The sequence below is a fragment of the Enhydra lutris genome, unplaced genomic scaffold, assembly GCF_002288905.1.
Source record: "Enhydra lutris kenyoni isolate GAN:26980312 unplaced genomic scaffold, ASM228890v2 scaffoldscaffold28, whole genome shotgun sequence".
Lineage (NCBI taxonomy): Eukaryota > Metazoa > Chordata > Mammalia > Carnivora > Mustelidae > Enhydra > Enhydra lutris.
The window spans coordinates 22,875,192-22,890,259 of NW_019154112.1; the positions used below are offsets into that span (position 1 = coordinate 22,875,192).

Genomic DNA, 15,068 nt, shown 5'->3' on the forward strand with positions numbered 1-15,068 from the left:
GTGTTTCCTTTCTCTACTATATTTAAGAAGATGATTTCTGGGCCAGCAGAATTTTTTAAAATTATTTTTCCCCAAAACAGGCAGGAGGCTTATAACCCAAGAAATCATTTCAATGGGGTGCCAAACCTGCACTAGGAATGTCCTTCTCTTTTTCATTGCCTTGTCTACCTGGATACCTAAGCAGGGTGGCTAACCATTTGGGTGTTCATGTTATTGTGTTTATTAGATAAATTTACTCTGGCTCTCTAGGCAGTTGTCTATCAAAGTATATGAATTTTCTTTTAATCAGCAGTTAATAATAACCAGATCCTGAGTTCCTGCCCGAGATTACAACCTTGAACTCAGCAATCTAGGATTTATCGAAGCCTGATTTTGAGAAATAACATTTATGGGAAATTGCCTCAAGGGAACAGAGTGGGCCCATTTCTCTTGATAATTTCGTTTTTACCCTTGAATCAAACCAGAAAATGAGAGTGGCTTCCATGGACAAGACACTCATTTTCTCTTCCCTATGTTCTCATCTGGAGACTGGAGATAAAGGAACGAGACGTGCTGTCCCCTAAGATTAGAATTTGAAACGTCAATGGAGGTTCTGGAATTTGAAATAAAATAGGCACAAAATGCTTATGTGCACCACAGCAACAAATCAGTTGTAGTCACCTTGCTAACACTATTGCTATCTTGCCAACTCTTAAATGTTTATCAAAATTCTGCACAGAGAAGGAATGAGAAAACAGGAGAAGAATTTGCCTAGTATGTGTTTATGGGCAGCTGGTGAATGATTAGCTCTCAAGTTGTGTTAAGAGCAAGTAGATCCAAAAGGTCAGAGTCAACTGCATCTAATCATGTTTTTGGAAATCAATTGACCCTCAAGTGAAAAATAAAATGGACCCAGGGCTACGTGTAGCAGGCAATGTGAAGAGCAGCAGGTCTGATTCTATCTCTTCCCCCACTACAACGTTCACAATTAAGCCTGCGGAAAGAGAAGAGGGCTACAGAGTAGTTGTGGATCAAAGAGTTGCTGAATTCACAAGACATGATAAATACAATCAGAAACAATTATTGCAACTAGAATTTAATTTCTTCTAAGCAACTCTATGTGGAAATCGTTTACCTCAGGCAGGGAGTTTGCTATAAATGAGATGGTGTTATAGATACACCTACTTTGGAATTACTGCCTTGCTGTGAGTGAACAATTGACAAGTATGAAAGTGAGCTTCTTTGAAAACTGATCAGGTCAAATCAATTATTTAGGGATTTCATCTGTTTGTATGAGGGTTCATCACTGGCCAAGAATTTTTTAAAGTACCATATAAAATGCTAAATAAAAAAATCCTTTGGAATGTACTATCTCCCATGAAACTCCCCACACTCAGCTTGGCCCAGCCTAAAGATTTTCCAAGCTCTTGTGGAATATCAAAGAAAACACAAAGAAATCTTAGGTTTTACTAAGAAAATTTTAGTGAATCTTAATGTAGAATAGATTCTCAAAATTAATTGGGTTAATTCTCAAAATTAACCTACCAGGTGAAAGAAAGCACATGTTAAATCTGTATCATGGTAGGCAGAAATATGTGACCCCGTTTTTTCTATTAATTCAAAGAATTCCCTGAAACAAATTTCTTGAGGATTCTCCTGCTTTTACTTTCAAATTTTTTTTTCTGAGATCGAATAACTTATTTGTTTTCCTAGATTATCAAGAAAGGAGCTAGAATTTGAAAATCTCAATTCTTGTCACCCATTTGTGCAGCCTGGAGAGATTTTCAAACAACCACCCACTTTGTTCCCTTCAGAGATCTTTGACTTAGTTTGCCTAGAGTGAAATCCTGCTACTGGGGCTTTTAAAAAGTCCCAGGGGAGTCTATCTAATATTCCACCAGAGTTGAGATCCCCTGAACTAGATTATAACTGGAAATGTTGTTTTGAGTTAGTTTTTTTAAAGTGTATTTTTAAAATCATATGATTTATAAAAACAAGGGAAAAAATGAAACAAGATGGGATCAGGAGGGAAATAAACCGTAAGAGACTCTCAATCTCAGGAAACAAACTGAGGGTTGCTGGAGGGGACAAGGGTGAAAGGGATGGGGTAGTTGGGTGGTGGACACTGGGGAGGGTATGTGGCATGTTGAGTGCTGTGAATTGTGTAAGACTGATGATTCACAGACATGTACCCCTGAAGCAATAATACATTATATGTTAATAAACAAACAAACAAACAAGGGACAAATCCAATCAGATAAATCTGAAGTCTGTTAGTTTTTAAAGGAATTACAAAGCAAATTTTTAAAAAACTAGTTATCTACAAATAACATGACTGAAAATAAGAGGTGGGACTCTGGTAGTAAGAAAGACAAACTTAGCTTTAGGAAATGAAAGAAAAGCCAAGGGGGGATTTCTGAGATCTAGTAAAGTTTCCTCTATAATTCTTTATTTTCACTGGGTATTTAACTGGAATGGGTTATTCCTTAGGCCATAGAGTCGTAAGAATAGAATTGTTTTATTAAAAACAGATCATGTTCTCAGTTGGTGCCATGTAGGTAAATAAATAAAAAATAAGAGGGTTTGTGGAAAATGTACGGGTCAGTATTGCAGCCTGCCACATACCATAAGGAGTTGTAAGAAGTTGTGAAATTGCTCTAAGATGTGCCAATATTACTAACAAGTAAAATATAGTACACTGGGAAAATAAAATGGTCTTTTGCTTAATTATTTACATTTCTTTTAATACCAACAGTAACGCACTATCTCTCATAAATATTAAACTTCAAACTTTAGTTTCTTTACTCTCATATATTCCAAACCTGAGATTGAAATCACCTTTTGTTAATCTTACCCACTAGCTTAATTTTAAGTTTTGTCTCTCAAATTATGATAATTGATGCAAAAAATGCAAATATGGCACCCAAGCTATTCTTTTTTGCAGCACATTCCAAAGTCCTTAATTCAGCACTTATTATCTGAACTGGATGTTTTTGTTATTTAAATAACCAATTGATTTTCTATTACTGTGTAGAAACACTCTTATTGTGTAGAAACAGCCTATGTGAGTTTGAGCCAAAATTATGATGTTTGAAAGAAAGAACATTTGATTATTTCTTTTTACATTCATCTGAAATGCGTAAAATTTGTAAAATTTGTAAAATTTGGGGGCATCTGGCTGGCTCAGTGGGTAGAGCATAGGACTCTTGATCTTGGGGTTATGAGTTCAGCCCCGTGTTGAGAGTAGAGATTACTTGGAAAAAAAGATGAAAGAAAGAAAAGGCTCAGATGGCAGAAGGAATGGCTTAAGAGTGGAGAGAAGATAAGCCTCTGCAGGTTACCAAGTCAAGAACCTAATTAATCAGTGACAAGAAACACAGAGCAAGTTAAGTCAATGGCTGAAATGGGAAAGTTTGGAAAACACTCACTGAAATGTGTAAAATTTATTCATTCTATTTTTGGACACAATTGTCCAAATTTTTACTATTACATAATCTGCCACTGTCACACTGAAAGGGCTAGCACATTTGACAAAGAATTAATATCCTTAATATATAAAGGGAGTTTACAACTCAGTAAGAAAGATATTACCATACCAGTAGATAAATGTATAACATAATGCATAAACAAAATAGACAAAAGTAGGAGAAAAATACAGAATTCTTTAAATGCAAAGAAATGTGAAAAATAATTCCCTTTAAATAATCAATATTTTAAAATATTATTTTATTTATTTATTTAAGATTTTATTTTTTGAGAGAGAGAGAGAGAGAGCACAAGTAGGGGGAGCAGCAGGCAGAGGGAGAGGCAGAAGCAGGCTCTCCACTGAGCAGCGAGCTGCGTACCTTGGGGCTCCATCCAGGACCCTGGGATCATGACCTGAGCCAAAGGTAGACACTTAACTGACTGAGCCACCCAGGCATGATTTTAAAAGGAAGAAAGATTTAGGGTACCTGGGTGGCTCAGTCAGTTAAGTGTCTGCCTTTGGCTCAGGTCATGATCCCAGGGTCCTGGGATGGAGCCCCTCATTGGGCTCCCTGCTCAGTGGGGAGCCTGCTTCTCCCTCTCCCTCTGTTAGTCCCCTGCTTGTGATCTCTTGCTCTCTCTCTCAAATAAATAATCTTAAAAAGAAAAAAAAAGGGGGGGGTAATATTTAGATAGCATAGATAGAGATTTGGATAGAGAGCTGGACAGAGTACGGTAGAGTTCTTAAGAGTGTAGGCTCTAGGCAGTCAGATCTGGATTCAATTCCTGATGAAGCAGATACTTCCCAGCTATTTCACTTTAGGCAATATACTGATTTCCCTTAATCTCAGTTTCCTCATCTGTAAAATGGAAGTAAGAGTACTTAACTTCATTTTGGAAGATAAGTAAAATAAAGCATATAAAGTACATAATATATTCCAACATATAGCAAATTCTCAGTAAATTGACAATTATGATAATTCTCAGTCCTGGCAAGATTACAGGAAAGGAGCTGTAAAAACAGCCTCCTTCTAGGGTGAGTTGTTATAATTTTTCAGGAATGTAACTTGGCTATATCTATTAAAATTTTCCCATATGTCCATACTCATGGAACCAATAATCCAACTTAAAAATAATCAAAGATGTGCTCAAGGATACAAACTCACATCTATTCATAACACAATTTTCTAGTTTAATGCCTAATGTTACAGCAGAAAGCCACATGGTCCCATATAACAAACGTTTTAAAATTTGCAACAATAGGAACATCAGTTTATGAAAAGTGGATAAGATGCCCAAAATTATAGAAAATTTGCTTGGGGAAAAGTTACATTTTATTTAGAACTCTATTATTCCTACTTCTCTTTTGTATTATGTTTCTTTTTTTGACCATGTCTCATTTGCAAAGATATTTGAAAGCATGGGCTCTCTTAACTCCCTTCTGAAAGATAAGTCCTTTAAAAATCACTTTTTCCCCCTCACATTTACCACTTTGTCTGGAAGGATGTAGAAGAAGAAAACATTGTTTAGTTATTCTTGCTCTTGATCAAAAGAAAATCAAAATTCCTATACAGAATTTTTTCTTTGCCTGTTTGGTATAGTATTTCTAGAAATACAGAGGGTTTTTGGTGTTTGGTTTTTTTTTTATTTATTTTTCGTCAGCTCAAAATGTGAAAGTGACTACACATTTGTATGAAAATCAGAGACTCCATTTCAGCTGGCATGTTTTTGCCTACATGCTACCTGACGCAAGCAGAATTTACCAAAGGATCAGGGGCAGGGCTCAGTGACAGCAGACATTCTCCAATGAGCTGAAACTGAGACACCAGGAGATACTGGTGATACTCTTCATAAGACCCACCATAAGTATGGCGGACACCCTTTGACCATCAAAAGACAGCAACAGGGTTTCGCATATGAATCCAAAGTGGTAATCTCCAAGGCGGACATGGGTATAGAAAGAGCTGGTTTGTGATCAAGATGCTACACATATGGGAACCTCTAGAACCACCTTCCATGTCAAGAAGCAAAAATTTATTTACTCAAGTATCAGTTGCTTCTGAACACCACAAAGTGGGCCAGTTAGTTTTATTTTTAAAATAAAAGGGGGAATATAGGGTGCCTGGGTGACTCAGGCATTAAGCATCTGCCTTCGGCTCTGGTCCTGATCCCAGGGTCCTAAGATCAAGCCCCACATCTGGTTCCCTGCTCAGCGGGAAGCCTGCTTCTCCCTCTCCCACTCCCCCTGCTTGTGTTCCTTCTCTCTCTGTGTCTCTCTCTGTCAAATAAATAAATAAAATCTATAAAAAATTTAAAATTTAAATTTAAAGAGGGGATTAAAAGCACGATCTTATTAATATTTTTAAATAAGATTTATTTCTACAATCTAGTATCACATGGAAATGGATAACTACATCTCTAATTGTATCTTACATTTACCTCTTTGGAATCAAGAGTTTCGTGTTCAGGAATAGCCACCATTGGATGACTCAGCTTCACAGAAAGGACGCCCAGGATGTGATGGGGGTGGGGCGGGGGGGGGGGAGAAGTGAGGAAAAATAAATGTTTACATTTCATTTAAATATATAAACAATGACATATGTATATTATTGCCGATCATAGTAGAGTCTTCCAAGTGTAAACATTTGATTTGAACTGATTTGTAATTAAAAACAGGGCAGATAGTCTACACACACACACACACACACACACACATTGGCAGCGGAGAATACTTTGAGCACGAGACCACATTTTAGGTATCTTTGTGTCCCACATAAACTCTCACAGTGTCTGGCGTATAATATAGACACTTATTAATTTCTTATCGAATGAATGAATTGTTAAAGCACACTGACAGATTTCACATAGAGGAAATGAAGCTATAGTTATGTCTCCGCCCTCATAATAGGCTTCAAATTGAAAACCTCCAACAAAAGAAACAAATCGTGCTTAGACTGCAGTAAATGCAGATGTTCCAGAGATAGTAAATACTTAGTTGGAACATAAAGCATTGGGCATTATTGCAAACAGTAATAATGTCAATGTACAGGGACTTCACAAACATTGTAATCTTCTAGGATATGTTGTTATAATGTAGTTTACAACACAGTGACATTTTCACAGAAAAGAGGTTTTGTGCTTCTGTAAGAGGAATCTGATTATTGCATGGGTCATCTGAGCATTAGACATACACTTAAACCTAAGAAGGCAGAAGAGAGACATAGATAATGCAAGAAAAAGAGAGAGGCAGAATGAGGGACCCACACGAAGAAGAGCAGGGGAGAGCTATCATTTGTAATAAATCTGTTTGCCCCCTTTCTTTCACCATCTCTCCTCATTCAAGCTTCAGGGTAACCACAGTACCCGGTGTGCCAAGAACATTCCTTGTTTCTGTTATTGTTCTGGGCAAATCAGAAGTAGGAAAATAATTGCCCCGGCTTTCACTCTCAGGAGGGTCCTGATACGATCAGTAACTCAGTAGAAGAGCTTCTACTTCCTAATCCTCCAGTGAAACTTGGCAAGGTGTCCTCGGGCCCAGGACCATGCCATCCCTGGCGGCTGGGAAGGCCAAGGAGATCCTGCTTCACATTTCTTCAGGCTTCCTTCCCTCTGTGCCAGAAGATTTTTAAGAATGGAGCCTGTTTTTATCCAAAGTTCTAGTTTCACTAAATCCCAAACATGACACTCTGTTCCCAACTATGAAATAGATACTTCTGGGTATTATAACATCAGGACGCCTGGCTGCCCAAGGCCATTGCTTTAAATAGAAGCATGATCTGGCCCCAGAGCCAACGAGAGATCTAAACAGCATTCCAGAAATCAGCTGGAAGTGCTTACTTTCTCTTGTTCATCAGGGTCTCCTGAGATCCTCAGCATGGCTCAGGAATGGACCCTACTATCATTTCAAACCCTAGACCCAGGTAATTGGTCCTGGAGGAAACAGACTCTTTAGCATACCTGGGCTATGCAGTAGGGTAATTATATAAATCATCAGAGTTTGCACAATGTCAAATTTTCAGTCTCCTGGTCTCCTAAAATAGAATAGGATAAATATCCTAAAATTTTAAAATGTTGGAACTCTTCCAAGAAAATGTTCAGCTAAGACTAGAAAGGTAATTGAGCAATTATGTAATACCTATTTTTACATCCCATTCCTTCTTTCCAATATAGGTACTGATTCATTTAAATTCATTTCATTTTAATCTTGAATTTTTAAAAACTGTGTTAATTACCCTAATCAACAAAAGAGAACAGAAAATGACTAATCCGAATTAATTGGTAATCCCCAAATCATTTATGTTTGGCTTTGGGATGCTTTCTTCTATCTATGATTGCTTATCATAGTAGGTTTGCCTTTGTATTATCCTCAAACTGACTGCAAATGTAAAATAAAATGTGATATTTGAAGATTAATAGATTTAGCCATCATAATTATATACTCATGTGACAAATTCCCCACATGTATTTGTTTTGTTTTCATAACAATCTGGTGAGGTGAGCACTAGTATTACCCTGTTTCACAGATGAGGACACCAATGCACAGAGAGGCAGAATGACACTTATTCCAGGTCCAGAACCAGTAAGTGGCAGAACCATGACTGGAATCCGGATGAAAGTTCCACATGTTATGCTTTCAAAGCAAGGATGAAGAGGTAGTACGCCAGGAAGGTACTCAGGAGACAGGATGGGGAACCAGGGGAAGGGAGAGCTATGTGCCATTCCACAGAAGGAAGAGCCACATATGAAAGGCCTGAGTGCCCCGTTCAAAGGTCGGAAGCAGTCAGGAGTGCCCGGTGGGGCTACGAAGGGCCACACTGCAGACATAATCCAATGGAGTTTATGTGTGAGATGAGGAGTCTGGCTCATTCTCCAGGCAGTGAGAAACCACGGAAGTACTTTAAGGAAGAAAAGGGGCACATGTGATTAGATTTTCATGTCAGAAAAAGTCTATGTTGGCTGATGTGCAAAATACGGAAGGCTGGGGAGCGGGGAGACACTTGGAAGATTTAAGTAATCTGAGGGAGAGAATCAAGAAGAAGGTTTAGATTAAAGCATTGCCTTCGAGTATGGAATAGACTCAAGATTTTTCTGGGTGACTCTAGACCCCCTACTCTCCAGGATGAGTGAAGCAGCATCAGGTAGACATGTTGATGATACTGATTCGGGAAGACACACTGAAACACTGGAGAGAAATAATGCTGAATGGTGATACGTCTGCTGAATGGAGACATTTTGTAGCGCTCGAGGGCTAGAGCGGCTAAGTGTGGGGGAGGAGGGGGTCAATAAAACGTGCTGTGAAAATCTTCTCACAATCAGAAGGTTGACAGTGAAACTAAAACATTAAAGTAAATTCTACAGGGGTGTCTGGCTGGCTCAGTCAGTAGAGCAAGCAACTCTTGATCTCAGGGCCATAAGTTCCAACCCCATGTTGGGCATAGAGCTTGCTTAAAAAAATTTTTTTAAAAATGAAATAAATTCTAAGTAAGTGAGTGGTGTGCTATCCAGAGAGTAGGAGTATACTGAAGGCCATAGTTATCCAAGCCTGTTTACTTGGTTATAAGTGTTCTGGAAAGCAAATTACCATTATGCCTCAAAAAAAAAAAAAAAAGTTACTAATTTTATCATCAGAACACTATTCAACACAGGAGGAACCATGAAATAAAAAGCTCAGGTGAAATGAGACAAAACATATTGTATCCTGGATGGAAACTCATGTCCCGGATATTGTATAACAGATTAATTAGACCTTCACTCACTCACTACTGTGGGATAATCAACAAGTGGTATTTGAATAAAATGTTCAGTTGATTTTTATTACGCTCTTAATCACAGCTGCCACCAACCTGATATAAAGCCTCCTGAAGTGTTTGTTACCAGTGTGGCTTTCTCAGAAATGTCACTGCTTCTCCCAAGGTAATGTGAACTTCTCTAACAAAGACAGATAAATGCCCTCAAACCAACAGGAGAAATGAGAACCTGGACAACTAGGAAAAAAAAAAAAAAAAGGAAATATGCCAAATGTGGTTAAATCACTTCATTAAGTCTTGACTCTACCTGAGAAATGGAATTCAAAGCTCTCGCTTTGGTGTTGGAGCTCTCCCTCCTGCACAAAGATGAAGTAGGTTTTTTTGTTTGCCAGAAATTACAAAGCTGAGAAAGTGCTGCAGGAATGTTAACATTTTAAAATTGCCAAGGGTGCTACAAATGCTATTCAGATTTCAGCCCTTTGGAAGGCACCTGGATGGCTCAGTTGTTTAAGCATCTGTCTTTGGCTCTCGTCATGATCCCAGGGTCCCTGCTCAGCAGGGAGTCTGCTTGTCCCTCTCCACCTGGCCCTCCTCTCTCTCTCCTTCTCTCTCTTAAAAAAATAAAATCTTTAAAAAAAAAAAAAAGAATTCAGTCCTTTGGGATTGTTTTTCTGCTGAACCACATCTTCTCATAAATCTTCTTCACGCCTTTTGTCTTGGGAAAGCCGTACCATCTACTCCTGTTGCACCATCTAGACTGTAGACCACTCCAGCTATAGTGCAAGCTTCCTAAGAACATCTCTCAAAAATAGATGTGACAAACTGTTGTAGCACTACCAACATAAAATGTGTTTCCTAAGTATGACATTGCCATTAGGAGAGCATAAGCCTTTAGAAGTCATGTGGATTATGGGTTATTCATTTTTAGGTCCTCTGCACCTGGCACAGGACCCACTCAATAGCAAGTACAACTAAATGACTACCAGGTAAGTAGATGAATGAAAGAATGAATGAATGAGATGGATAGAGAAAAGAGGATTTTCTGACTTGCAAAATTAAAGAATTCTGAATTAGTGAGGAATTAGGACATGTTATTGCATTCCTAAAAAACTCCTCATTTATAGGAGATTTTGCAAACCAGGGACCTTGGAACTAGAACTATCATACACATGTCTTCTGTTTGACCCTCACAATTCTTTTGCCTGAAAAGGAATTGAATTTAGCTGTCAGTGTTGAAGCCTACCAACTCTCCATGCAGGTCTGTGTTTCTGGTTTCTCTTGAACCGCTTAAAGGTCTTACAACACAGGCCCTGCAAACATCTAGATCTGTAGAGCAGCCTGGCTATATTTGATGAAGCTGAAGGTCTTCATGTCAACACAGTCCCCTCCATCCTGCTAAGAGGAGACTCAGGGTCAGAAGTCACTTGCTATCATGTTTCTACCTATATAACTGGCTTGCTTCACTCATTTGGGGGATCTGCCTGGGCAAAGAAAACATCTGAGTTCTTAATCTCTCACTTACAACATAACCCAGGACACAGAAAACACCTGGGGAGTCTCATCATCTCTACATTGCGACACAGTCGGCCTGAGACCCTGCATTTCTAACTGGCTCTCAACTGATGGCAATGCTACCACAGGTTGAGTAAGGAGGCCACAGCCAACATTTTTGTGTGAACTGAGGGCATTGATAGTTTTCAAATATTTATCTACTCACAACTGAAATTAACTATATTAGAAATGTCCTAATCAATTGAGCTGTAATGCAGTCATTTAATTATATAATTTACCACAGATCTTTTTAATTAGTTACCTGCTAGTGTGCCTGACATGTTGCTAGGTGTTAGGGATATAAAGGTGATCAAAAAGCCATCGTCCCTGCCCTTAGAGACCACAGACTAGTGGAAGAGACAGATCTTAATTATTTAATCAGGAATATAGAGAAACAAACACAAAATAATGTGTTAGGAAATAAAAGGTTCGAAACAGAAATCTGACCTGGTCTAGAAGGATGAAGAACTCTCTTTCCAAGAGACTGAATCTAAAGAAGGGTCCTAAGGGAGAAGGGGTATAAAGAGTGAATACGGGGTTCATCGCTGAAAAGAAATTACTCACGCTGAAGGGAAGAGAGGGAGAAAATTCAGAGTGCACAGGCACAGTGAGTGGGAGGACGTCAGAAACTGAGGCTACACAGGGATTTTGCATACCCCAACTCCACTTACAATGGAAAAGAGGAAGCCCTTCCAAATGCTTGTTAAGTGAATGAAAACTACTTAATACGGTTGTCTCATTTCCCATAAAGACTTTGAGCTGCTGAAGGCTAGGGCCCATTATACCCTAGCAGTTGTGCACCAAATCCTAATTGATCAACTTCAGTGCTCAAGAGTCTATGCCTTGTACAAAACGGGCCATGCTCCAAGTCTTCCCTTACTGAGGGCTGTTGTGCTCTGAGGAAAAACCTGCTCTCAGTGATGGCAGAAACCTCCTACCCGTATGTCTTGAAGAGCTCATCTGCCCTAGCCTAAAATATTTTTTAAAATTCCAGAACATCAGTAATTTAAATATATATTATTAGGATTTAAGGGTGCGGCATCTATTTTTGGTGATGCCCAAAAGTTTTAAAAATTTTCCCATGCCAGGGGTGCCACATGGCTCAGTTAATTGATTGAGCATCAGTCAGACTCTTGGTTTGGGCTCAGGTCATGATCTCGGGGTCTTGGGACCGAGACCCGCACGAGGCTCCACACACTCAGCTCACAGTTTGCTAGAGATTCTTTCCTCCTCCCTCTCTCTTTCCCTCTGCTCCTCCCCCTCCCCACACTCTCCTGTGCACACTTGCACGCTCTGTCTCTGAAATAAATAAAATCTTAAAAAAAATTTTTTTGCCCATGCCAGGGGTGTCTGGCAGGCTCAGTCAGTAGAATGTGTGACTCTTGATCTCAGGGTAATAATTTGAGCCCTGAGCTCAAGCCTCTATTCAGTGTAGAGATTATTTAAAGTCTTATAATTTTTTTTTTCGCCTTATGCCATTAACTCCCTGTGTGACTTAGGGAACACCTCTTTGTCTCTGGGCCTTGGTTTCCTCATCTTTAAAATCTGGGCCCTAAGTAGATGAGCTCCAGTACCTCCTTCTACTTGGATAACTTGGTGAATCTGTGTAACCACAACCCTGTTGATTGATAAATGATGCTGTCTCAGACAAAAAGTTCTTCGTTTTGGAATCTCCTTCATTTTTGGAATCTCCCAAGCCATAGCTGAGGTAGAATTGGTGCCTCTAGCAATGGTAAAAATGAACTCTCCATAGACTGTTCCTGGAATCCTTAATATCAGTATTTAACCATGACACTTGCTCATTGTATGAACTTTTATAAATACTATTAAGTTTCACAATATCCCTTTGTGTATTCCTTCAGTATTATCATAAACTCAGTTGGAATTTGATACATGTTCCTTGTTTCATAAACCCAGAGAAAACTTGCTATTAAGTGTTGATCATTAATGTCATTATATTGAAGTCTAAGTACCAGTAAGTCTGAAACCACTCTAATACCAGTAAGAAAACAGAAATTTTCTGCTCTGATCTTTGTAATGAGTCTTTTGAGATCTGGTTGAACATTTCCAAATTGTACTATTTTTATTCTTGGCCTTTTCTCTTTCATCCCAGGAGGTACAGACTTGGGACAGTTAGAATTCCTTCCTCTAAAGACCACTTTCTAAAGGGCAGCTTAATGGATTTTTTTTTCTCATCTACTCTGTGTTCAGCCTATTTTGAAAACAAGTACCACATCCCTGTGTTTATCCACATTTTTCATCTACAGTTGCTTCTTTCTCAACTAGAAAACCACTTCCTTGAGGGGATTAACTACGCAATTCACTTTTTGCATTGCACAGCTCCCAGGTTGTAATGAAAATAGAACAAGATCTATATTCCAACAGCATTTTTTTGGACTCAAATTCCAGAAACTGAAATTGGAATTGACAAGGAAGCATATTTGTTCTCTGTCTTTCCTCTAGCCTTCAAGGACACAATTAGTTGCTTGCTACTACAGGCAAAACATTACTTCAATTGTCAATATCATACTAACACTAATGCAATCATAAACAAATGTCTCTTTCTGCACAAAAGACAGTGTTGGTGTAGTATCTTTCTCCCCCTGTTCTTTCTTTTCTATAGACTCTGAGGGCTATTAGCTATTTTATCCCAATGGGATATATCATAAAAAATAAACAGCTCTCTATTAAGACTCAGCCTCATAATTTTTTTTTTTTCAGTTCCTGTCCTGCTTTAATCTCATCCCAGCTGTTCCTAATTTGCAACCAGTTATCCCAAGTTGCAAGAAACCTATCCCAGAACTCAGGAGCGTGTCAACAGATGTCAGTCGATGTATTATAAAAATTTGGAAAAGTGTTTCTTAAGAGGAAGAACAGGCACAAATGTGATGGGGCCAATCTGTGCTCCCCTGGACCCCCAGAGACCCCCTACCAGACCCCAACCTGCTCTCCCCTAACACTACACTCCTAGCAGCATCTTTGAGTATGTAAGGAGGGGGTTGAAGAGGGAGAAGTTTTGTGAATGAGAAGTAGGCAGATGAGCTGAGGACCATCTGCCTTTAAGAATCAGGAAAGCAAGAATTCCTGTCAGAATCCCTCAGGAGAGATGCCTGGGTGGCTCAGTCATTCAGCAGCATCTGCCTTCAGCTCAGGTCATGATTCCAGAGTCCCGGTATCAAGCCCCGCATTGGGCTCCCTGCTCGGCGGGGATCCTGCTTCTCCCTCTCCCACTTCCCCTGCTTGTGTTCCTTCTCTTGCTGTGTCTCTCTCTGTCAAATGAATAAATAAAATCATAAAAAAAAAAAAAAAAAAAGAAAAGAAAAAAGAATTCTTCAGGAATGGCTGGGATCTAAGACCAAGCTGTAGGAGGCACTGCAGGATCAAAGAGCTAGGGCAAGGTGGCGGGTAGGCAGTGGGTATGCTGACAGTTAAAGGTGTATGACAGACATGGTGAGAGTGTTGGGAAGGACTCAGATCGTTCACAAGCTAGTGTGAAACAATGTACAGAAAATGGAGGAATGGGATTCAACCACAAGAAAGTGGGGCAGACAGGCTGCATATAGGAGGCAGCCCTCCACTTACCCAAAATCTCCTTTCTGGTGAATCCGTCTTCTTTTATACCTTGCCAAGCTCCTGACAGAGCCACATCCTAACAAGCTTGGTAGTTTTTATTTAAACTTCAAACCATATAGGTGTGGTATTTACTAAGTATAGAAACCCATAGAAAACCCCTAAGTGATGTCATGTTATGCCATGTTATGTCATGTCATGTCAGTAGGTTTCATGTCAAAGAGTGAGATCATCTGAAAATTAGGGTAAAAATGCTTATAATGCTACCAGATTGGTCCAAGATTTTTATCACCTGGAATCTGATAAAGTGTTAAAAGGTTATTGAAACATTGAAGCATAAAATATATTCTCAGGCATATAGGCCTCAGAATATTTGCCAAATAATGACTGCCTTAAAAAACCTTCTTGATTCAAGAACTCAAATAAGAAAAGAAACCAATGCAAGAAGATATGGCAAGAAATAGAGGAAGGTAGGTTAATAAAACATTTTGAGTAAGTATGGTGTTGCCATGAAAGACCACAGGAAAAAAAAAAAAAGAAACTATAACGATAAAATGCCAGATATAAAAATCTAGGATACATCAGCATGATGAGAGGTCATGGAAGGGGCCAAGTGAAGAGTCTTCTAGAGGATATAGATACCAATAGGGTATATTAACATGAATATGGACCCCAAGTTAAGGGCAATCATAACAACAAAATAGAATGAATCACTTTTAAGGGCACGTAGGTGGCTCACTTGGTTAAGCAACTGCC

The 15,068-nt window shown here is 39.0% G+C and overlaps 1 protein-coding gene across 1 annotated transcript in view; it reads right to left on the bottom strand.

Annotated features, from left to right (window-relative positions):
* LOC111152487 (muscular LMNA interacting protein) overlaps nt 1-15,068 on the bottom strand; it is a 155,391-nt gene that overhangs the window by 15,654 nt on the left and 124,669 nt on the right. Inside the window, exon 13 of the mRNA XM_022510962.1 lies at nt 5,188-5,324. Coding sequence (XP_022366670.1) covers nt 5,188-5,324 — 137 coding nt within the window. The remainder of the gene's footprint in view (nt 1-5,187; nt 5,325-15,068) is intronic.